Source organism: Ailuropoda melanoleuca, chromosome 8 (genome assembly GCF_002007445.2).
Source record: "Ailuropoda melanoleuca isolate Jingjing chromosome 8, ASM200744v2, whole genome shotgun sequence".
In the NCBI taxonomy this organism is placed as follows: domain Eukaryota; kingdom Metazoa; phylum Chordata; class Mammalia; order Carnivora; family Ursidae; genus Ailuropoda; species Ailuropoda melanoleuca.
In genome coordinates this window covers 28610440-28634242 of record NC_048225.1, presented here as the reverse complement: position 1 = coordinate 28634242, position 23803 = coordinate 28610440, and the positions used below count along the sequence as shown (strand labels likewise).

Below are 23803 nucleotides of genomic sequence, written 5' to 3'. Positions count from 1 at the left end.
TTTGGGGCTTTCCGTGCTTTGTAGATGTGGATTTCTTTTTCCTTCCCCAGGTTAGGAAAGTTTTTAGCTATTATTTCTTCAAATAAGTTTTCTGCCTCTTTCTCACTCTCTTCTCTTTCTTGGAACCCTACAAGATGGACGTCAGTGTGCCTGATGCTGTCCCAGAGGTCCTTTAACCTACCTTCTTTTTTTTTTTTTCTGTTCAGCTTGAGTGCTTTCCATTACCTTGTCTTCCAGATCACTGATCCATTCTTCTGTACCCTCTAATCTGCTGTTGATTCCCTCTAGTGTATTTTTCACTTCAGTTACTGTATTCTAAAACTCTTATTGGTTCTTTTTTATATTTTCTCTTTGTTGAAGTTCTCACTGAGCTCATTCACTGCTCTCTCAAGCCAGGTGAGTATCATTATGACCATTACTTTGAAATCTTTATCAGAAAGACTGCTTATCTCCATTTCCTTTAGTTCTTCAGTTTTGCCTTGTTCTTTTGTTTGAAGCATATCTGTCTCCTCATCTTGTTTGATTTTGTTTGTTTGTTTCTATAAATTAAGGAAAACAGCCACATCTCTCAGTCTTGAAGGAGCAGCCTCATGAAGGAACATCCTCAGTGTAGACTGTGAGTGCCTGGAAGCTTTGGCTGGCTAGCTGAAGCAAGGTGGGCCAGTAGTCCTAGGGCACTCTGCACCAGAGCCACCCCAGCAGGATGACTAGAGTTGAAGTGGGCACAGGCTAGGGCACTCCATGCAGGGGGCCCTGGTGGGACAGCTGGAGCTGCAGAAGGCATAGGCCAGGGTTCTCTGCACAGGGGGTGCCCTGTTGGGACAGCTGGAACTGAAGCAGTACTCAAGCATTTATCAAGTGTTAAGAGCTAAGGAAAGCAGGGATTCTTTAGGATGTATGGTAGAGCTTTGGAAGTGGTGAGGTGGAAGTGAGCGGGTAATACATAATTGGTAAATGTAGAAGATTTATCAATATTTCTTTTGGCATCAAAACTTTAGGGGTGCCTGGGTGGCACAGCAGTTAAGCGTCTGCCTTCGGCTCAGGGCGTGATCCCAGCATTCTGGGATCGAGCCCCACATCAGGCTCTTCTGCTATGAGCCTGCTTCTTCCTCTCCCACTCCCCCTGCTTGTGTTCCCTCTCTCACTGGCTGTCTCTATCTCTGTCAAATAAATTTTAAAAAACAACAAAAAAAACCTTTAATGTATGCCACTGCTTTCAATATGGAATGAAACTCTAAATTAAATTAAGGGGGAAACCAGGGAATTGGGTTGGGAGTATATTAATAAAGCTGGGTTCTGGTTCCAGCTCAATCAGTTAATATTTATGTGATCTAAAGCTGGTGACTGAACTTCTCTAGGCCTCAGCTGTCTCACTTTGAATAATCTCTTACAACAGCAGTGGTTCTCAACTGGGAGAGATACTGCCACCCATAGAACATTTGGAAATTTCTGGAATCATTTTTGGCTGTCATAACTAGCAGTGCTACTATTGGCATTTAGAGGCCAGGGATGCTACTAAACATTCTTAAATGCACAGGACAGCCCACATAACACAGGACTATCCAGCTCAAAATGTCAACAGTGCCAGGGCTGAGAAACCATGTCTTACAATACCTTCCAGCTCTAAAATTCTATCAGCTATATGTCTGTGTGAGTTGAGGAGGTAAATATTACCTTGGTGCATAGAAAACTTAGTACAAAATGACTAAATCAGTTGCTGAGATCATCATGTATGTCAGTGACAAAAGTCTGGACCTCCTGATAACAAGTCCAGTTATTGAGCAATTAGATTTGGCCTATAAGACAGTACCCTCTTCCAGAGAAGTCTAACATGAAAACCTTTAAAAGAACAGGAAATTTTTTTAAGTATCTTACCTATCTAGCTGTAACAAGACATATTCCAAATTTTGGCTCTCCAATGAATGAGTGCGTCTAACTTTGAGGAGCAGTTAACACTTGCAGACTCTCCAGACTTCAACTAATTTGAAATGAGTCTAAATAAAATCTATGAGAGAGTTGGGGGCCCAGAATTTAATGCCCATAAAGCTCTGGTTTAATACCCAACATATGGTTTGTTTAAGCATTTTTTTGAAAACTATACTCTTCAGTCTTAAAACAGAAGTATTTTGAGTTTCAGAATGTTTTCCTTCACACTCCCCTAGTTTTTCTTCAGATACAAAAAAAGAAAAAAAATGCCCTTCATGTGAAAGGTGGCTAACATTAGATGGCACACTGATCTCAGGACATGAAATGCTGTCACTTCAGTCCACTGTTTGGGAAAAGGCAACACGAAAATTCTCAGGTGGAACAGCCTATGAAACATGGAGATCTACTTATTCATATGGCATTTTATCATCCTCAACTCGTCCATTCTTACTATTTACCTAATAAGATGTGGGGTTTTTTTTAAAGATTTTATTTATTTATTTGACAGAGAGAGAGACAGCCAGAGAGAGAGGGAACACAGGCAGGGGGAGTGGGAGAGGAAGAAGCAGGCTCCCAGCAGAGGAGCCTGATGTGGGGCTCGATCCCATAATGCCAGGACCACGCCCTGAGCCGAAGGCAGACACTTAACAACCGCGCCACCCAGGCACCCCCAAGATGTTTATTTTTATTTTATTATTTTTTATTTTTTTATTTTTTTAAGATTTTATTTATTTATTTGACAGAGATAGAGACAGCCAGCGAGAGAGGGAACACAAGCAGGGAGTGGGAGAGGAAGAAGCAGGCTCCCAGCGGAAGGAGCCTGATGTGGGGCTCGATCCCAGAATGCCAGGATCACGCCCTGAGCCAAAGGCAGACGCTTAACCGCTGTGCCACCCAGGCGCCCCAAGATGTTTATTTTTAATGTAAACTCACTGATTTATATTGGCAGCCCCTTTACTTAAACATATGCTGAAATTCCAACCAATGCTTTTTATTTTTCAAAGCTTGCTAGTTCAGATGTGAAAATTTCCCCAATAGGAGGTCTAACCTTTTCTAAAATATCATTGAACCACTTTTTAAATCCCGGAATGTCAAAGAGAAATTTTTCTTCTTTACTCTTGAAACTTAAAATTAGTTTTTGTTTTTGGGTTTTTTTTTTTTTAAGAAAAATTCAGGACACCATCTGTACCTTAGTTGAAATGTGTTCCCTACATAGAAAAAAATAAGTTTTAAAAACTGGCTATCTCATCAAAATAAACCATCAGGGAAGCTTTAATATAATGAGGTTCCTCTAATTGGTATTGTAACCTAAAGTTTTAGAGAACTGGAAGTCTAATGAAATTCTAGAACCCAATGGGAATAAAGTAAAGAATGGTAATTGTTTCTAACTGTATAGCATTTTATAATTTATAGTACTACCTTCACTCACAATCTCATTTGATCCATTCAACAATCCTATAAAATGGGTATTATAATGACCTCACTATAGATTAAGAGAATAAGTCTTAAATATGTTAGGAGACAATCATAACTTCAAAACTTGAAAGTATCAGAGATCTAAGTGTAAACCAGGTTTTCTAGCTCCAAATTACTTTAAAATAAAGAATAAGAAACATACGAATTAGACCATGGCTTCTCATCTGTCAAGACTGTAATATGTTTGAATGGAAATACTTGTCAGCCCCCATCTAAAATAGCTAGTGAAGCTCCCAAACCCGCAACTAGAGAACACACTTATGCCACACTGTTCTCTCATCAATGAGTATCTGTATATCTATATCTATGTACCTATCTCGAAAATTATGCTAGGCAAAAGAAAATTTCCTAAACTCAAACTACAAACTACTTTAAGAGTCAAGACACACAAATACAAAAAATATACTGCCACTGATAATTTAAATTAATTGGCCAATCTAACGTCCAAAGATATGATTCAAATTAGACTATTATTAGGGTAAACCAAGTTTTGTGGAGCCTAAAGTGGATACAATTTTGAGTCCCTCATTAGGGAAACAAATACAAAATTATGAATACAAAATTAGGTAATAAGTGAATATTTATTAAGAATGAGAACAAAAATCACAAAAAATATAAATTTTAAAAGATGGCCACACAAATATCACAAAATCTAGACATATAATCATATTTTCATTAACTCCTTGGTACTCTACAATCTTTCTTACACCTTAGGATTTTTAAATCACCTCATCATATGCCAATGATTTTATAATATTGTCTATGAAAGTAACAATGATAATTAAGACTTTAATTCAGGGGCACCTTGGGATGACTGAGTGCCTCAACTGGTTAATTCAGGGGTGCCTGCGTGGCTCAGTTAGTTAAGCATCCACCTCTTGATCTCAGAGTCATGGGACTGAGTCCCACATCAGGCCCCACACTCAGGGAGGAGCCTGCTTGAGATTCTCTTCCTCTCCCTCTCCCTCAGCCCCTCCCCGGCTTGTGCTAAAAATAAATAAATAAATCTTAAAAAAAAAAAAAAAGGAGGAAGAAGAAGAAGAAGAAGACGACTTTCCTTCAGCACGGTTAATGAAAAAACTTAATAGTTTAGGAAAGTTTCTTTCCACCACATTATTCATTATTATTGGTAATATGACAGGAAAATGAAGTATTCATTATTGGCAAATCATGCAAAGTGTTAATGTACTGTTGTTAAATTTGGGAAAATCTCTGTCTGAAGTTTCCTTCAGAGGCACATGGGTGGCTCAGTCAGCTGAGTGTCCAACTCTTGATTTCAGTTCAGGTCAAGATTTCAGGGTTGTGAGATCAAGCCCCACATCATGCTCCACACTGAGCGTGGAGCCTGCCTGGGATTCTCTCTCTGCCTCTCCCTCTGCACTTCCCCCCACCCCCACTCATACACATGCTCTGTTCGTTTTTCTTTTAAGACTTTATTTATTTATTTGAGAGACAGAGAAAGCACACGAGCAAGGACAGAGGGAGAGGGAGAAGCAGGCTTCCTGCTGAGCAGGGAGCCCAAAAGGGGCTCAATTCCAGGACTCTGGGATCATGACCTAAGCCAAAGGCAGATACTTAACCAACTGAGCCACCCAGGTGCCCCTCTCTGTGTAAAAATAAATAAATACATAAAATAAAATTTCTTTCACATTTAAGCTGTAAAACTTCAGGATATTTCAAGTTTTCTTTTATAGTGACAAATCTTAAATACTCTTTGACATGAGGAAACACATTACCTGCTTTTTCAACCACATACTCACTACAGTGGCATTATGGGGGCTTAAAACTGGCATTCACAGTGGGCTCTACAACTTCATATCACAATCCTAGTAAGTCAAACAACATGGTAGAATATTCCTGGAAACCATGCCTACACTGAGATGGTTAGCAATAACAATAACAGTGACTATGGACCACATAAATAATCCCACTAAAACCAGAACTGAATGTGTTCTCAACTCAAATCCCATTAGCTGGGAAAAATGCCTATGACCATTATGATGGTACTCAACAAGGGAAGAAGTATAAGGGAAAAGCAGAGTGGAAGAAGAGAACAGTCTTAATTGATTATGGCTAAGGCCATAATGCAACTTGTGCAAATTTGAGGATACATTGCTATTATGAAATGCAGGACCTTGAAAGGGATCCCTTTGTAAGTGAGGAATCCAAAAGCCTAAGCTTGATAAACTTCACCTTAAATTTGCCTCTCGATAATTAAGGATTAAATGAATTGCAGTAAAGTGGAAAGTAGTAATAGAAGTAATAGCAATAACGGTTAAAATAAAGTAAATCTCTACTACTTATTGACCAAAAAAAATCCCCAAAAAACAAACCTAACACTATGAGCTTATTATTATGCCAGGCCCTCTGCAGAGCACTTACATGAATCATGTAATTAATTTTACTACATTAATTAATGTTATATTTGTTACCATTTAGATACTCTGATAGGAGCTTTATATATAGTCACTGGTTTGCACAAAGAATCCTACAAAGTTACACATATCACTACTCTTTTATAGAACAGGAAATTATCTTTGGCAAGTCATATAGCAGAGCTGAGATCCAAATCTTGGTCTAGTTTATGCTCTTCCTAATAAACAGAAATTCAGAAGAGGACAAGATCACTCCAGGTCAGAGATCTAAAAAAGACTTTACAGAGAATTACACTAAGCTGGATACTAGGGAATGAGCAGCAATGAAGAGAAGAATATGCTCTATCTTTGTGGGTATATGGGCCATGATAATACAACAGAAATGGAAAAAACAAGGGCTACTCAGAAGACAAAGATAAAGCAATTCTACAGAGCCAAAGACTATGCTCCAAATCATGATTTCCAATAAAAAGGGAATAAATTAAATCTTATCATCAATTTTTCCTCTATTATACAGCCACAATCTTGAAAAAGAAAAAAAGAAGGCAACATTTCTCTAGAATCCAACCCCTCAATGGCAAAGATGGATGTAGATATTCAAAGAACTGCTTCATCTCTGTCATCAGGAAACCCAAGTCTAGTGATTTCTTCCTTGAAGGGAAAGCTTTGATTTCCACTGAAAACTAAGGCTTTACAACAAAGCACATCACATATCACTGGGCTTTTGGTAAGTCATGAGGCTTAAAACTGGAGCCTCTAAATTCCAATTAAATTTTCTTCCTTGAGGTTTCATTACAAGTAGCTTTAAAAAAAAAATGAGTTAAAAGGTACTGCTCACATATAAGAATAGAAGCAACCAAAGATTTAACAGATTTTATTTACCCTACACGTAGAAATCGTACTTGACAATAAGAGCACAGAAAGTAAAATCTGTGAGTTGAAAAGAGAACAAAACACAAAAACATACTCCTTCTCAAAAAAGTTACCTGACCCTGAACTCACCCTGAGGAATAGTTTGTTGTAATTTGCAAACAGCACGTGGGATAATAGGAGGAGAAAATATTTGTTCTGGCTTCAGTGAAATCCAAACCCTCATCCAATGTTATTAAACGTCTTTAAAATTCTTCTCTCATCACTAATGCCTAAGTAAGAGAAAGAGAGAGTGAGCCAGGGAGGAAAAGAGAGAGAGAGAGCTGCTATAAACAGACACCAGAGGTAGATGGAATAGGAATCCAGCAATAATTTCATCTTGACATTTCATTCTGTTTTTCATATGGCTTAACCCTGCACACCTCCTAAAGCTGTACTAACATGATGAAACACTGTGAAAATTAAAGAATTAAGCATTTTCAAAGTTGTATGTATACTCTGTTTTCCATTTATATCAAAGTCTTCATTCTCTGACTTATCTACAGAGTAATTTAAATTGCAAATGTATAGAGAATATGACCAGATGGGGTTTTTTTTTAAGATTTTATTTATTTATTTGAGAGAGAAAGCCAGCGAGCAAGAGACAGAGAGTGAGCACGAGCACAGGAAGTGCAGAGGAAGAGGGAGAAGCAGACTCTTCGCTGAGCAGGGAGCCCAACGTGGGACTCAATCTCAGGACTCTGGGATCATGACCTGAACCAAGGGCAGACACTTAACCGACTGAGCCACCTAGGTGCCCGTGACCAGATGTTTGACACTAACAGCAATTATCCATAAATAGTCTAACAGAAAAGTTAGGCTATAACAGAATTAAGGGAAAGAAGAAATAACGTAAGAATAAAATAATATTTTAGTAATCCTCCTGAACTCTACTTGCAATCGGCATCTATTTCACAAAACACTCATTCTAAGGATGTGTCCCCCATTAGGATCCTGAGCCCTAGAGCAATGTGCACGAATAAGGTGCATGAATAATCTTCTGGGGGCTGCAAACCCCCAAAAATAGTATATAAAAGATTTTATATATCTACATAAGAACACTCTTTGGAGGAAAGGGTCTACAGCTTTCATTAGTTCCTATAAAGTGTTCATAACATAAGGTACTTTACCAATGTACCCTAATTGTATGAAGCAGTTGCCTGGTAAATTAAAGACACTTAAATATTTGTTCTTACTGAACCAGTACTCTAGAGATTCACAACTAAGGTTCTAAGCGTGTTTTTCATTACCAGTGGAATTATGGTCAGAGTGAAACTTCATATCTGATACAAAGAAATCAACTTGAATTAAGAACACCAACCCAACCAAATAGCTCTCAGTTTTTAATTTGGGGTAAACAAACAGAGAAACTCTTAAAACATTAGATGTAGTTAGGCTGTAGCAGACTTAAAAAAAAAACAAAAAAACAAAAAACCTGAGGAGCTGAAAGATGAATGCTCTCAACCTCTTAGAGTTCAAACCAAGTTTACCTGCTCTAACACACTTCTAAACTCTCAGAAGAGAAAGAGAATTCTATAAACTAGGTTTTCAAAACCTTATAATGCACTTTCAATTAAAAAAATAAACTAATTCAACTAATCAGTTAAAAATTCTCTAAATTCCCATAAAATCACTTCTTTGGATGTGAAACTCATACAGCTAAAGTTAGTCATCTAACAAGGGGAATGAAATGTGGCTGTTTTGCTGGTAGTGTGAAAGGGATGGTGTTTAAATTACTTTAAAACGATTTGGATTAAAACCAATATTATCTCCCCAAAGTCCAAAAATGAATCACATGCAATGCTGGAAAATGAATCCAGAATGCCTAACACCCACGATGCTGTGCTCCTTCCTTCACCCAGAAAAGTATCTGAAAGGCTACAAACAATGGAGCCTTCCCAAGATGCAGTGGGTGGTTTTCTTCCTCACAGTACATGGGCTGAGCCTTTCAGAGAACCAGCATTTTATTCTGTAGGAATCTGAATCTCAGATTCAGATTGCAGCTATAAAGCTCAAGGTTACTTTTATACTTTGCCCCTGAATGTCTTCACCTTCACCAGTTGCCTGTCTAGTGCAGAACAGCTATAATTCTCTGAATTTTAAGTTGCTATATCTTGAATGATAGATGGTTGCTTCTAGAGAATACAACCCAGGGACAGAGATTATAGTTGTACAATTCAGTATATCTTTAAAATAATATACCCCTAGGAGTGCCTTGTGGCTCAGTCGGTTAAGCATCCCATTCTTGGTTCAGCTCAGGTCATGATCTCATGAATAGTGGAACTGAGCCTCACACCAAGCTCCACTCTCAGCAGGGAGTCTGCTTGAAGATTCTCTCTCTCTTCCCCTCCCCCCATTTGCACACACACTCTCTCTCTCTTTAAAATAAATAAATAAATGTTAAAAAAAAAAATATATATATATATCCCTATTCTGAAAGCAGTGATGCTTAGCAAGAATCATACAATCCATCCCTTCAAGTATATCACAACCTGTCTGGGGATATATATGCTCTGGAAAAACACAGTCAATACTTTTTACATTTGAAACTGAAAACAAAAGAAATTACCTTCACCATAAGAACATTTAAAGAAAGGTATGTGAGTGGCGCCTGGATGGTGCAGATGGTTAAGTGTCTGACTCTTTTTTTTTTTTTTAAGATTTTATTTATTTATTTGACAGAGAGACAGGCAGTGAGAGAGGGAACACAAGCAGGGGGAGTGGGAGAGGAAGAAGCAGGCTCCCAGCGGAGGAGCCTGATGCAGGGCTCAATCCCAGAACACCGGGATCACGCCCTGAGCCGAAGGCAGACGCTTAACGACTGAGCCACCCAGTCGCCCCAAGTGTCTGACTCTTGATTTTGGCTAGGTCATGACCTCAGGGTCATGAGATGGAGCCCTGCATCAGGGGAGAGATTCTCTCTCCCTCTACCTCCACCCCTCCCGCTCATGCATGCATGCACACTCACTCTCTCCCTAAAAAAATAAATCTTTCAATAAAATAAAAAAATAAAGATAGATAGATAGATATCGACTCTTAGATTAATTAAAAGGGGAAATAGGTTAAATAAAAGCTGAGATTCCTGTTTCTAGCAGTTCAGTGGATTAGATACTCCAAAGGCCTTTTCACTCCAACAAGGTCCTATATAAACCATAGTGGGGTTTTTTTGTTTTGTTTGGTTTTGTTTTAAAGATTTTATTTATTTACTTGACAGAGAGAAAGCACAAGCAGGGGGAGAGGCAGCCAGAGACAGAGGGAGAAGCAGGCTCTCCGACGCGGGGCTCAAACCCAGGACCCTAGAAACATGACCTGAGCCGAAGGGAGACACTTAACCAACTGAGCCTCCCAGGCACCCCTGTAAACCATAGCTTTTAATACATTTCTGAGCTCCCAGAAAGTGGGGGGATCTTTAAAGGGGCAAATAAAATAGCTATGGGCTGAAACCAGAAAGATGGGTGGGGATGGGACTGTGAGAGCAAATGCTCATTTTTAACACTTTGGGGGGAGACTGTGCCCTTGGGCCAGCAGGAAGGCAGAGAAGCTGGGTCTGAGATTTTCCAATAATCCCAGGGACTCTCAAAGGGGTAAAGCCATCCCAGGTGGCCACTGCCTGGTGGAAGCATACTCTCTCACAAAAAGCATTTTCAGGTCAGACCCTGCACTAATTACAATCAATCAAAAATCAGCTTATGAGTAAAGAAAAACAAACAAATCACCATAAGCATCATGAGAAACAACAAACATTAGATTTAGATCTCCAAGAATGTCAGATATTTGAAGTATCAGATAATTGGTTAAAAAAAAAACTTTATGTACTGGTTAAATAACAGATTAGACACAGCTGAAAAAAGAAAGAGCTGTAGAGCAAAGCTAAATAAATAACCCAGAATAGCACAGAGGGAAGAATATAAAATTATGACAGAAAGGTTAACAGTCTTAGAAGAGAGAATGACTGAATACATATCAAATCAGAGTTCCAAAAGGAAAGAACTAAGGAACCAGACGGTAGACAGTATTTGAACAGATAATACCTGAGAATTCTCAGGAAAGATATAAAATCACAGATACACAAAGTATAACAAATTAAGAAGGAAAATAACTAAAAAGAAACACACCCTAGACAACGCTGTAGTAACATTTCAGAATACCAAAGACAAAGAAAAGATCTTTAAAGCAGCCGGAGAGAAGACAGGCAACCTAGAAAAGGCTAAGGATATGACTAACTGCAGACCTCACAACAGTAATAATGGAAACCAGAAAGGATCTGTGTTACATATTCCAGGCTCATGAGACAAAATAACTGTCAACCAAAAATTACACATCCAGCAAATCTGTATTTCAAGAACAAAATAAGTATATTCTTAGATACACATAAAAGTGACTTGAAGATCAAGAGACCTAACCTGAAGGAAGTGATCTTAAACTTCCTAAAGAACCCTCCCTCTCCAATCTTCCTGAGTATCAGGCTAATACTTCTAAAATCATTTTTTTTTAAAGATTTTATTTATTTATTTGACAGAGATAGAGACAGCCAGCGAGAGAGGGTACACAAGCAGGAGGAGTGGGAGAGGAAGAAGCAGGCTCATAGCAGAGGAGCCTGATGGGGGCTCGATCCCACAACGCCGGGATCACGCCCTGAGCCGAAGGCAGACGCTTAACCGCTGTGCCACCCAGGCGCCCCTCTAAAATCATTTTGATCTTACCACTTCCCTGATTCAAACTGCCACACAAATTTCTAGAACCTACATAATAAGGTCCAAATTTCTTAGCCTGGCACTGAAAAGCACTTTACAATCTAGTTACTCTCCAATGTTCTTTACAATGGGACGATCTGGCTCCTCAATTTACTAACTGTAACTCTAGGCTGATAATTAACCTGCCTGAGTCTCAGATTCATCAGTTGCAAAATGAAACCTATAAAAACTGATTTCTGAGATCAATTAAAATAGCCCAGGTAAAGCTATCAGTACAGCGCCTGGCACACAGTTTTCAATAAATGGTAGGTGGTACTTTTTCTCATTATAACTCATAGGTACTAAAATACAACATATGTATTCCCAACTCCATGCCTTTGCTCATAATATTTCCTTCACTTTACTGGCCCTCAACACCTCCATTACCCCAAATCTGCACTAGGTAAATCAAAATTATTCCTAAAAGTCCAGCTGCTTCTTGAAATTCTCCCCTACCAGGCAAGCGCAAGTAAGTGCTCTTGCTTCTAAACACATTAAAATACTTCCCAAGATGCTACTCGGTTCACTATCTAAACTGTATGTTTCTTCTGGTCTGGAGAAGTACTCATCTTAGATTTCCCTGTTTTGCTCATGGAAAGCTTTACAGCCATGAAAACTGAGACTGCTAAATAAATATGGATTGGCTGTTTAAGTTCCAGCACCCTGACAGAGATACTTTAGAGGAAAAACATGCCCCCCCCAAAAAAGGCAGCTGTCTTAGGATTTGCTGCATTCTTTGTAACCCTCCAGACAGCTGTACCTCATTCTAAAGACATTATGTATTTTCCTTAGAGAAAGACATCAAACAAGGAAGTCCATGATGGGCAGGAAGAAGTGATAAGGGTACAGGAGCAGACAGCTCACTTCAGGAAACATCTTTCAGAGTCTATTTTCCAAGGAAGTCAATTTGACCTGGTGTTCCTCTCACCAAAGACAAAGAAAATAGTCCTCCAGGAGTTGCCCAGCTCGCACAAAGGAGGTGTTCAATAAATGCTGGCTGACTCTGAACAGGCAGACCACAGCAACTAGTCAGATTACTTTGTTCAAAAAAAATGGAGAGAGGCAGATTTTCTCATCAGCTCTCTTTCAGTTTTCCAGTTAACCATTTGCTGAGGATGCCACAGCTGGCTCCCCAATCCAAAAGCCAGTGACAGCAAATCTCTCAAATGAGTCACAAACAATGCACGATCAAACAACTGAATCAAGTCAGCCCCTCCTTCATTCTCTGTGGCTGACATTAATTCAGGATCAACATGCTATCACATTGAACTAAATAAAAGAAAATCTTTACTAGTGTCAAATTTAAAATTCCACTACTGTATTTATTAGAGGCCAAAACAAAATGCAATTTCATTATATAAAAAACATCCTCATTAAAGAAAACTTGGAAAAAAGACAAAAGAATCAGCGAGAAAAAGAGAAGAGTAGAAAACAATCAGCCATAAGGCCTACCACTCAAGAACAGCACCTATCAACATTTTGGTTAATCATATTCCAGGGGGTTTTTTTCCCCCTAAGCATAAGACTAGTTTTGCAAGTTTTGCCTAACTGTAATCATATAGTATATGCTAGACCCATCTGCAACCTGTGTCACTTAAGTTATACCATAAGCATTTCCCCACTTTTTTTCTTCTTAACCTTGTATAACTGCACAGATGGTAAAGATTTTTAATTAAACCAAGAAATACCATTTGCTTTCTTTCACAGAAACTAGTAAAAACTGAGAATTTCCAAATTTCCTGGGGCCACTAGAGCTAAGATACATGAAAAATACTTAGACATATAGGAAGTTTTTAAGATAATTAACTGACTTGTAAGTGACAAAGAGAATGTTTTCTATAGTCATATCTGGAAAGATACAGAAGAAATTAAATTCAGCCTCTGTTCCCAATGAGTTTTTAATACCATTGAGAAGATAAAATGTATTTACACCCAATAACTGAAACCCAGCATACAACGATCCTGGCTCTTCTAGAGCTGGGGATACTTTATTCATTTCTGCACCCCTAGCATGAAGAACAGTGCCTGGCATATAACAGATACTCAATAAATGACTGCTGTACTAAACTGAACTACAAACTAAGAGCTATGCTTATATGGAAATAGGAAAGGTCACTGTGAGCTGAGATTAGGTTAGGTAGAGTAGCAGCATGAATATAGAGGAATGTGACTCTGGAAATAATTTAGAGAGAAGGCTGACCCATAGAAGCTTTGAGACTCTGTGAAAATGAAAGATAGCATAAGAAAAAAATGTCTGAATAGTCTTAATCTACTAAACAGTTTGATATTTCTACACAGTCAGCATTGAAACCCCTCTTATATATACTAAATATTCATATATAACACATAATAGATGCTACCTAAAAACAAAGAAAGCACACCAACACAAAATACTACAGCATTCCTTTAAATCAGAAACAAAGGCTAATTCTCAGGAAGCTTTTTGTATATCACGACAAGTGGCAAAGAGGCAGTAAATCAAGGCTTTAGATCTCCACATACAGTACCATAGTGGATACTGTCCTTGCTAAACTAGGTGTAAAAGAATGTGCTTACCAAAACTTTCTTTCAGGATCTCTTTATACTCCAGTGAAGCTATTTGCATATATGGTTAGCATTCAGAGGGTAGAGAAAGAAGATCTGAAATCTGTATTCAACCCTAACACCATCAACTCACACCACCTGATTCTAAACATAAGAGAATCCAGCTTTATGAACAGGGTCTCATTCAACAGACTCCATACATCCTAACTTCATTCACACACATATTTTCTTTTCTTTTACCCCACTTGTGCTATGAAAAAATGTAAAGAATTTATGGAGAAGGAATCTGCTAATATCACATCTCTAACAGCTGCTGGCTGGATATACTAAATCCATAGCTCCTTCAGTTACATTGTATGTCCATGTCAGAAAGTGTGCTTAATTACAAATCTGGTTTCTTTCAAAGAAACTGTTTTAAGCCTAGCCTACTGCGCTTAAGAGCAAGTTATACAGACCTTAGGGGCTGAGTGTAGGATAATTTTGTCTGGATGTAATACTACAATTACTTATGATTAAGTATCTCTAATAGCTATCCATTCAGATTCAGCAGCCTGAAGCACTCAAGAAGAAATGCCTATCAACAAGTCATTTGGGAATGAACAGCTGATTTGAGGAACTGCATGCTGCAGGGCAGGTGTTCTTTGTTTTTCTTCGGGAGAGCGGTGCGCACATCTGACAGTAATTATATCTGCCAGATAATTTTAAAAGAATTAAAACAATATAAAATAGTCATTCTAAAAAATGTTTTAGAATGTTTTTCAAAAATTTGCCTGGAAGTTTTAATTTTCAGATTTTGCTAAACTTCAGCACACAAGTTGTCTTATCCCAAGAAGACAAACTGTTACTGTTTTAATTCTAAATGAAGCACTTCTCTCTAGGACATCAAAAGATCTGGAAACCAGAAAGTAATTATTACATAATCATTCAAAAAAGACATGTGGTATAACATTTGTAAGGCTGAATTGCACCTGTCACCAATACAACAAAAGAATATTTTATATACAAACCACACAGCATTGAACCTTTGATAATTTGTTAAACTGGTGCATAACAAGAAATCCACTGTCAAATGAAATACAAGTAACCAGAAATTAGATTAACAAAAATAGTTCAAGACCTCTAAATTTAAAATGCATGCGCTTATCACCCTGAGCAAGTTACTGAATCTCTCTGTACTTGTTTCTTCATCCACAAAATGGGCAAAATAATAGTAACAACCTCTGAGAGTTGTTATCAACATGAAATGAACTGATACATATTAAATTGTTATAACAGAGCCTGGCAAAGGCTAATAAAAAATGTATTATATCAGGAACAAATTTTTTAAACGACAATGCTAAAAAATAATAGTAATTGAAAAGAATAATCATAAAAATAAAAAAGACACAGTTGTCATGACCTGTGAAAGAATAGTTTTCAAGGTATCGCAGTATGTTTAGAGTACACACGAAATAACAGAAAAAGAGCTCCCTACTAAAAAAAAAGACAGCTGCATCCCCTCAAAGTGACTGTCATCAGTCCTATTTTGCAAAATTTTATTCGTCCTCCTATGCTCTGCAGGTAAATCCCAGACCTTAATATCAAGAAAGCCACAGAACTTGAACCTCCAGGAGAACAAAATAAAGTTAAGGGTACGTGAGGTCCTTAGCATCTTCTAGTTTTATTAACAAGCCCCCAAGTTAAAATTCATTCCTAAACTAAACTGCCAAATGTGTCTGCAATAAAAATTGCAAACTTTCATGTGAACAGAACTTTTCAACAATAGGGAGTTGTTCCAGTCTGTGAATAGGACAGTGTCAGTGTGACCAACAAAGCCGGGAGCTGGACATTCCTGACACCCTTGTCCCCCGGCTAGCCTTTGATCATTTGTATCTCCCAACCACATGTTTTTGGAAATCATTTTCAGGCAAAGTATATGGACAACATCTATACCCTGAAACTGATCCCTCACCATAGAGTCCTGTTTCCACAGTTTCTCAGACCCTCACTTTTATCTACCAACATTATGAACATTCCACAAGAATGAACATCAAACACAGGAGTGCTTTGTTTTCCTAGTCTGTCCACCCCCACTCCCAGTCACTTCGTGCTTTAATTTGTATATTTTGGAAAACATCATGGGATGACAACGGCAACTCAAACAATAAAATGATCTAAGAACTGAAAAGACCTGCTGATGGTTTAACGCATCTGGTTACCCATGGATGCCCACCACAGAAGTGGTAGTGCTTTACGGAAAGGTGAGTTTATAACTCACTCGGAACACTGTCTTGGAAAGAAAACTTGACTTAGGTCTTAGTTCTCTTACCTGGAAAAGTTAATAAAATCCACCTCACACAGTTCTTGTAAGCACTAAATGAGATAAAGATTTCAAAGTGCCTAGTGTACAGTACATGCTCACTAAACACAATCTACTTCAGTCCTTCTGTCCAGCTGTCCTGGGGCACACAAATCTAAGAGAATTCCAGACAGTGGAAAAGACAACACTCCCAAGTTTATCAGTGTGACCTGATCAAAATGGCCCAGATGCTATTTCCAGGGTAAGGGTCTGCGGGGTCTCCTAGGCCAGGCTGGAGACAAAAAGGATACCTGATTGAGATCTATGCCAATTTATTTTCCCCAAAGTAAAGCTGGGTTTTCCCAAGTCAGTTCCTTCGTTTACAGCAAGAGAGAAATCAACAGCAGATCCCAAGAAGGCTATTGCCAAGAAGAGAGGCCTCAGAGCAGAGCTGTGTCTGGCTGGTACTTCGGAAGGCCCCTCACTATCCACTTCTGGGCAAGGAACTCGCTCCGCAGTGTCTTCTAGCAAGTTCCGAGCCCAAGCCTCAGCGCCACGGTCTTTCCAGAGAGCTGTGCCCTCCGCCCAGGTACCGGCCCACCGCGCGGAGCGAGCTACCCGGGCCTCTCACCGGCCGCTCGCACCCCCGCGCCCACCCGGCTGGGACCCCGCCCCGAGGCCCCGCATCGACCCCCTTCTGTAGGGACGCGGGCGCGCGCCGCTCCTCCGGCCGAGTACCCCGCATTCCCGGAGCCGGGACCGCTATTCCCGCCTGGACCGACTCCAGCAGCTCCGGGCCCGCTCAACTCCCATCCGCCCCAAATCCTCCTCTCCCAAAGGCAGAAACACGCACACTCACCCCTGAAAAGCAGTAGTAGGAAGAAGTCGGGCAGCCGGGCGCAGAGCCGGACCGCTGGTCGCCGTCTCAGCGCCATGACGAGGGGAGCTGAGAGGCCGCGGGCTCGCGGCGCAGCTAGGTTTCCCCGCGCGCATGCGCCCTGCCTGCCGGGGCACCTACTACCCGCCCCTAGTTACCATAGCGACCACCTGGCCCTGCACAGCCGTCACCATGGTGACGAAGGAAGCTGAAATCTGGTTGCTATGGATGCGGGGATGCTCTGGACCCGCGCCCATTCGTTCTCATTCAAAGAATTTGATGGGAGGAGGTAAAGAGGCGTGTTCAAGAATGGGGCGGGGTAAATTTCCAAAGCTATAAACTGAATCCGGCACTACAGATCAGAGAGGGAGCACTCAGTTAAAACTTGGAAATGAAGTGCTTTCTCACAAATAAGGATGCAATCTAATTGTCTTCGAAGCATTATTGCCTGCATCTCTTTTGAGGCCCTGATTCCAAATGTGATGGAAGGAAAAAGCGCTGAAATCTATTTAAAACATAAACAAGGCCAAAAAAACCCACAAAACAAAAACACCACATAAGCAAGACATATATTATGTAGTACATAAAAGTGATGTATTTCTGAAGTAAACATAATCCTTCGTTTCTGTGGTAGAACAAAAACGATGATTTATCCATAGTTTCTTTGTAGAAAGACAGGATAATTCTTTGCTCTGATTTCTGAATATTGGACAATGGCAAGGCTACAGTAGAAAATGGAGCGGAATCTTATGAGGACAAGCAGTTATGATGAAGGATAAAATATACTGGAAACTGGACCTAAGGATGCAGGAAGTTTTGTGTGTCACTTAATACTGTGGAAAATTCTTGAAATAGCTTGTATTATATCTAATATAGAAAATACACCCCTAATGCTCCAGGAAACAACAGGGTAAAAACAGAATTCTGAGTATAGTTATTAGTAAAATATGCTAGAGTTTCCAACAACTAATATTTTTTTTAATGTTTAACTTAAGGACTTCATTTTTCATACAGTCACCCTACGTATTTTTAAGTATTTTTAGTTTTTACAAAGTAGAACAGTGTGTGTGTATAATTTCTATATATACCAAATTACAAATGCTGAGAAACATGAAATAGATTGCTGTTGTTGCCAAGGATATGCTTCCACTGCCATCACTTTATGATCTTCTTTATAAATTTTTATAATTGCTCAAAACTTTGCAAGTGTGAATTAATTATTTTCAAAATTTCATAAAGACAGAATAAAAATTTTAAAATAACTCAGCAGCTTATTATGATTTTACTTGTCTTTCCTTTCTTAACCCTTCTTTCTGTTCCAGTTCACCATATTCCAGTCACAAGCAATAGTATGTGAAAATTATATTATAATGGCAGCCTTTCTCCCTTCATCAAACACAACATACAGGAATTAAAAAGAGGAAAATTCCTCTTAGGCCCACTGACTTTTTTCCTTTTGCTTTCTCTTTTCTTTATCATTCCCTGGACATAGCATTCCTGGATATATAGTCAGGCATATTTGCCTAAATGAAGGAACCATTTTGGTTACCTGAGAAATATGAAGTGTCCGACTGTGGACAGAGTAGTTTTCAAAAACTAGGGCCTCTTTTCTCCAGCTGTATTTCCTGTGTTTGCATTGTGACATGATTCTATCAAATGGTCTTCTCTGTTAAAGAATCTTTTCAAACTCAGAACACCACCAGAGAGAAAGGCTCCATGAATATTATATATGGAACAGAGGTTCCTATGAGAGCAGATTCAGGTGCTTCATTGTAAAACATTGATTTTCCTCCACAGATGGAGTCTGCATGTCATGGCCAGCGCTTGAGACACAATATACTGGAAACTGGACCAGGACAGGGTAGGATGTACTTGTCTGTCAAATGATCTGCTTCTCCATATGATTTAATTGTTCCCAGGGGAGCTCTGGCCCTGTTCAAAAGGGAACCAGAGTTCTGGAAGCATTCAGTGAGTGAGGCTGTGGAGTCTATGCTTCTATCACCACATTATCCAACTGAATATGCTTATTTCTAATGTGTGATTTACTAAGGAGAGATACCTTTCTTAGAGGCGCTCAGGGAACTAAATACTCATGTGCTAAACTTGAACAAAAACATTTGCAAGACTTTTCCATATTAATGCAAAATGTAAATCAAGTAGCAAAGAGTAGGGTTTTCCTGTGAGAGTTACCCCTGAACAGACTGGAGAGGTCCTGGAAGCAGCAATTACAGGAGGGGAAATATAAGCTCTGGAGTCTGGTGGGCAATGATTCAAGTTTTTGGTTTTTGTAAATTTGGGAAAGTTATTTAATAAGCCTCTGATTCCTTGTCTGTAAAATAGGGGTAACAAATACCCACCTCAAGGGGTCATTGTGAAAATCATGTGAAATAAAGTTCTGGAACATAGTGGTGCTCAATAAATGTTTGTGGTTTATGCCCCTTCCCTTTCCTACAATTTTGGCTCGGATTGGGCCAAATGATACAATATTCCTGGAGAATCTTGATAAAGAAAAGGACCTTCAGCCTGTAGATGGGTCAGAGAGAATGAGAACCAAAGAGGAAGTTTTACATCAACATGTGCTTGTTCTCTTGGTGTGATTATATTCTTAAAAAGTAACACGACTATAGCTTCTGTTCCTTTAATATGCCATTATACACCTGAACAATCACCTGAAGTCAACCCTCACAGCAAGAGAGAAGTGAGATCCACTTGCTGAGGGAAGTCTCTGACCCTAGAGTCATTCTGTGAAAGCATTCCTCTTCAGGGCTTATCAAAGATTCTGTTGCTCCATCTCGCCTCCATTCAAGTTTCCTCTTCCTTGGAATATTTCCAGCTCTGTTCTCACACACTTTCTCTCAACTATCAGGCCCTGCTCCTTCTCCTCAAAGTACTTCTTCAATTTCATTTAAATAGGAGGATTTCCACCACCACCCCCAATCTAAGGAAACAGTAGGAAGGAAAACCTCTATCCCCTCTAACTAGATGTGCTGCTCATGCACATGAGGAGGGAAGGGAAGGGAACGGAAGGGAAGTTGTGCAGTTCAATTTTTTTGCATGGTTCAGTTGAGGAAGGTCATATTAATGCCAAAGTTTTGGGTTAAAGTGTCTTCCTAGAGAGAGAAGTTTATAAGAAGCTGTTTACCAGCCCTTTCATATTTCACCAAAGGAAGCTGGTGTTCACGTGCTAGAGTGTATTAGTGTTACGTTTGTGTGTGGTGTGTATTCAAATAAGTATATCACACATGCCATGGGTGAAAGAAAGACTCATTCACCCCTGCTAGTGGAGGAGTTGGAGGGTCCCATCAACCATCGGCCAGGGTCTCTACTCACCAGTGCACCTGAAAACACAACACAACAACCCACACTGAATGGACAATTTCATGACCACAACAGCCTGACATAGGATTTGCTGCTCTGAGGCTGAAGGCCCCAAGAACTGTGAATTCCAAGTTCCCCTGTTAAGTTGTCTGCCTCATTTCCTTCTTTGAGGAAGTAGAGAATCAGGGTTTGCCTGGATGTTCCCTCCAGACACCAGGGAAAAGGTGTTAGGGACAGCTAGCAAACAACACTCCCAGACCACCTTCAGGAAGGACACCTATGATCAGATAAAACAAACCAGCTCTTTCCTCTACTTGACTTGATGAATATTTCCACCAGCCAGGGGAGAAGATGGGAAACTTTTCCTCATCTGTGCTTCAGGATGGGGTATAGAGATGAGCGTAACACCAAGGACATACATGGTATTGGGACTATCTGGGAGTGAGGCCGAGGAGCAGATTCAGGGGCAGGGGTGGGGCAGCTCCTAGCAGTGGGAAGACTGTATCTGCAGCTCTTCAGCTCAAGTTGTGTGCCTCTGGGATGCTCCAACTACTTTGTTTACAGATTGGAGATATTTTTATCCCAACCTCCAATTAGAGGTAATTTTCTCTTCATACAAATTGTACCATCGAGTGTTTACTTCCTGGCAACACCAAAGGGAGACCATTGCCTCTGCTATCTCCTTCTTGTGCTACAGGGAATCTTGCACTTCCTTCAGAGTCCCTTCCAGGGTCAATTCCCTACTGCACAGTTTGGGGAAGAGGGAAGTTCTCCCTGATGGCCTTGGGCCCAGGGATTTGGCCTGGTACCTTGTCCTGCTTACTTCTTTCCAGGAATGGAAGGGTATTTTTTGTGGTTGCCATTGTAGAGTTTCTGGATATCCTGTTCCAGGACTGGAAATAGTGGGTATTTGATTCTATTTCCCAGATCTCTAATGTGATGAGGATTATACCACAAGCCTTTTTTCCCCCAGAGATTATTCAATACCATGCCTCTTAAGCAAGTGGATAAGGGCTCTAGAGAGGACGCTGAAGTTTCTCTTTAATCCCATGGAATTGTATTCCCACAAAATTTAGGATTGGGTGGAGTGGATGCGTTTGGTCCTCTGCGATGATATCAAGTCTTCAAAATACTCAATAGCACAGCAGAGATTTATTGCAGTTGGGAGGCTACTGTAGCCCTACAAAGGACAGACGACCATGTCCTGAGATGTCTACGCTCTGCACCCTTTACACTCTGAGGTCTCGCCTTATTCCTGTCATTCTTTCCAGGCAGTATTTTGTATTCTGGCCAAGCCTTGTTCTCTAGTGTTGCACTGACCAGCACTAGCAGCTGCCCGAGACAGACCCCGGAAGGCGTGGGAAGCCCTGCTAAGCATTAAGATCCTCCTTGTACACCGCCACCCCCCCCAGCAATGGCCACCCCACTGTCACCAACCTAGAGCAAGTTGCATCAGTTTTCTTTCAGATTGTAAAAATGATCTGTAGGCACCTGCCTGTACCTTCTGTCTCTAGACCTTTCTTTTCAAAACTGTGAGGTGTTCAGGGCCTGGAACATTGGTAAGTGCTCAACAAATATGTGTGGAATGAATGTCAATGAGACTTCTGTATCCTACCAAACCAACATCAGCTCACATTATTCAGCTTAAAATTCTTAAGTGGCTCCATATTATCTTCAGAATCCAGTTAAAATCCCTTATATAACTAAGAAAGTCATGGCTGAAATAAGTGTCTTTTGGGCATGAGCAACAAGATAACATCTCATATTACATCCTCATCTATGTCCTTGAATCTAGTTATACTGGGTCATTTGAACTTCTTATGACTTGTCATGCTCTCTTGAACTCCTGGAGTTACCCATACGGTCCCTTTGGTCTGCATCACCTCTCCTCCAGCCCGCTTGGTTTTCTAGCTGTGTCATGTCTTTGAGGAAACACTCTAAGCATCACATCTTCGTGGGAGAATTTCTTGACCCCATTGTTCCTCCAAGGTGATTGAGGTGGCCCCCCTCTGTCCTTCCATAATACACTATGCATTCATATATTTTACACTTCGTCTCACCATATTTTTTTTTTAAAGATTTTTTATTTATTTATTAGAGATAGAGACAGCCAGCGAGAGAGGGAACACAAGCAGGGGGAGTGGGAGAGGAAGAAGCAGGCTCATAGCTGAGGAGCCTGACGTGGGGCTCGATCCCATAACGCCGGGATCACGCCCTGAGCCGAAGGCAGACGCTTAACCGCTGTGCCACCCAGGCGCCCCTCACCATATTCTAATGCCATATTTTCCCTGCAGTTGTTTTCAAACTTCTAGAGTTTAATAGTTTTTAACCTTCCTTCTTTTCTAACATATGCCTTTGAGACTATTTCATTCTAAATATTCATTAGCTGCATCCCACAAAATATGCTATATATTGTCTTCATTGTCACTCAGTTCCAAGTATTTTCTAACTTTCTATATGATTTCTACTTGACCATTCATCATTTAGAAGTCTGCTTTAGTAATCTCCCAACATCTGGGGGCTGGGGGCTATGTAGCCATGACTGTCTTCTAGTTTTATCGCACTGTGGTCAGAGAATAGGGTCTATGTGAAATCAGTGCTTCAATGCTTCATATTCTTTGAGACTGACTTTGCTGCTTAGTGAGGGCTAGGTGTTTTAAATGCTTCCCACATGCTTAAAAAAAAAGCATTCTCTAATGGTTAGGTATAGAGCTTTAAATATACAAATCCAGGGATGCCCGGGTGGCTTAGTCAGTTAAGCATCTGCCTTTAGCTTAGGTCATGATCCTGGGGTCCTGGGATCCTGGGATCGAGCCCCATGTCAGGCTCCTTGTTCAGTGGGAAGCCTGCTTCTCCCTCTGCCTGCTGCTCCCCCTGCTTGTGCTCTCTGTCTCTGACAAACAAATAAATAAAATCTTTTTAAAAAAAATTAAATCTATCCAATCAGTTAAATTTTATTGAGCTATTTGAAACTTCAGTATCTTTGCCTTTAAAAAAAATTGGCTGACAATTTCTGGGAAAGTTTTGTTAAAAATCACACTATGATTTTGGATTTCTCATCATTTCATTATAACTCTGTCAAAATGCTTTTTATTCTTAAGCACATGCTGTACAGGTTCAGGGGCGTTGTCCCATTCTCACGACACCATGAAACACACATGTGGGTTTTACCCTCTCCCTGTGTCCTCTCCTCTCCCTCTCCCTCTGGCTCAACCAGAAAAATGTTACCTTTGCTGGGCTCAGAGCAGCTTCTTTGTTCTTAAGCTCCCTGGAGCCTTAGCTGCTCTCCCAAATAGGCCTAGTAAATATTTACTTCCGAATAAACACAGTCTTTTCCATGAATAAAACCATGGCAAACACAACATTC

The 23803-nt window shown here is 40.0% G+C and overlaps 1 protein-coding gene across 2 annotated transcripts in view; it reads right to left on the bottom strand.

Moving 5' to 3' along the window:
* JAM3 (junctional adhesion molecule 3) overlaps positions 1-17225 on the bottom strand; it is a 79006-nt gene extending 61781 nt beyond the window's left edge. For both annotated transcript variants that reach the window (XM_019797131.2, XM_034666111.1), the window contains exon 1: positions 17101-17225. In XM_019797131.2, coding sequence (XP_019652690.1) covers positions 17101-17176 — 76 coding nt within the window. In that variant the 5' untranslated portion in view covers positions 17177-17225. The remainder of the gene's footprint in view (positions 1-17100) is intronic.
* Positions 17226-23803: the final 6578 nt, after the last annotated feature.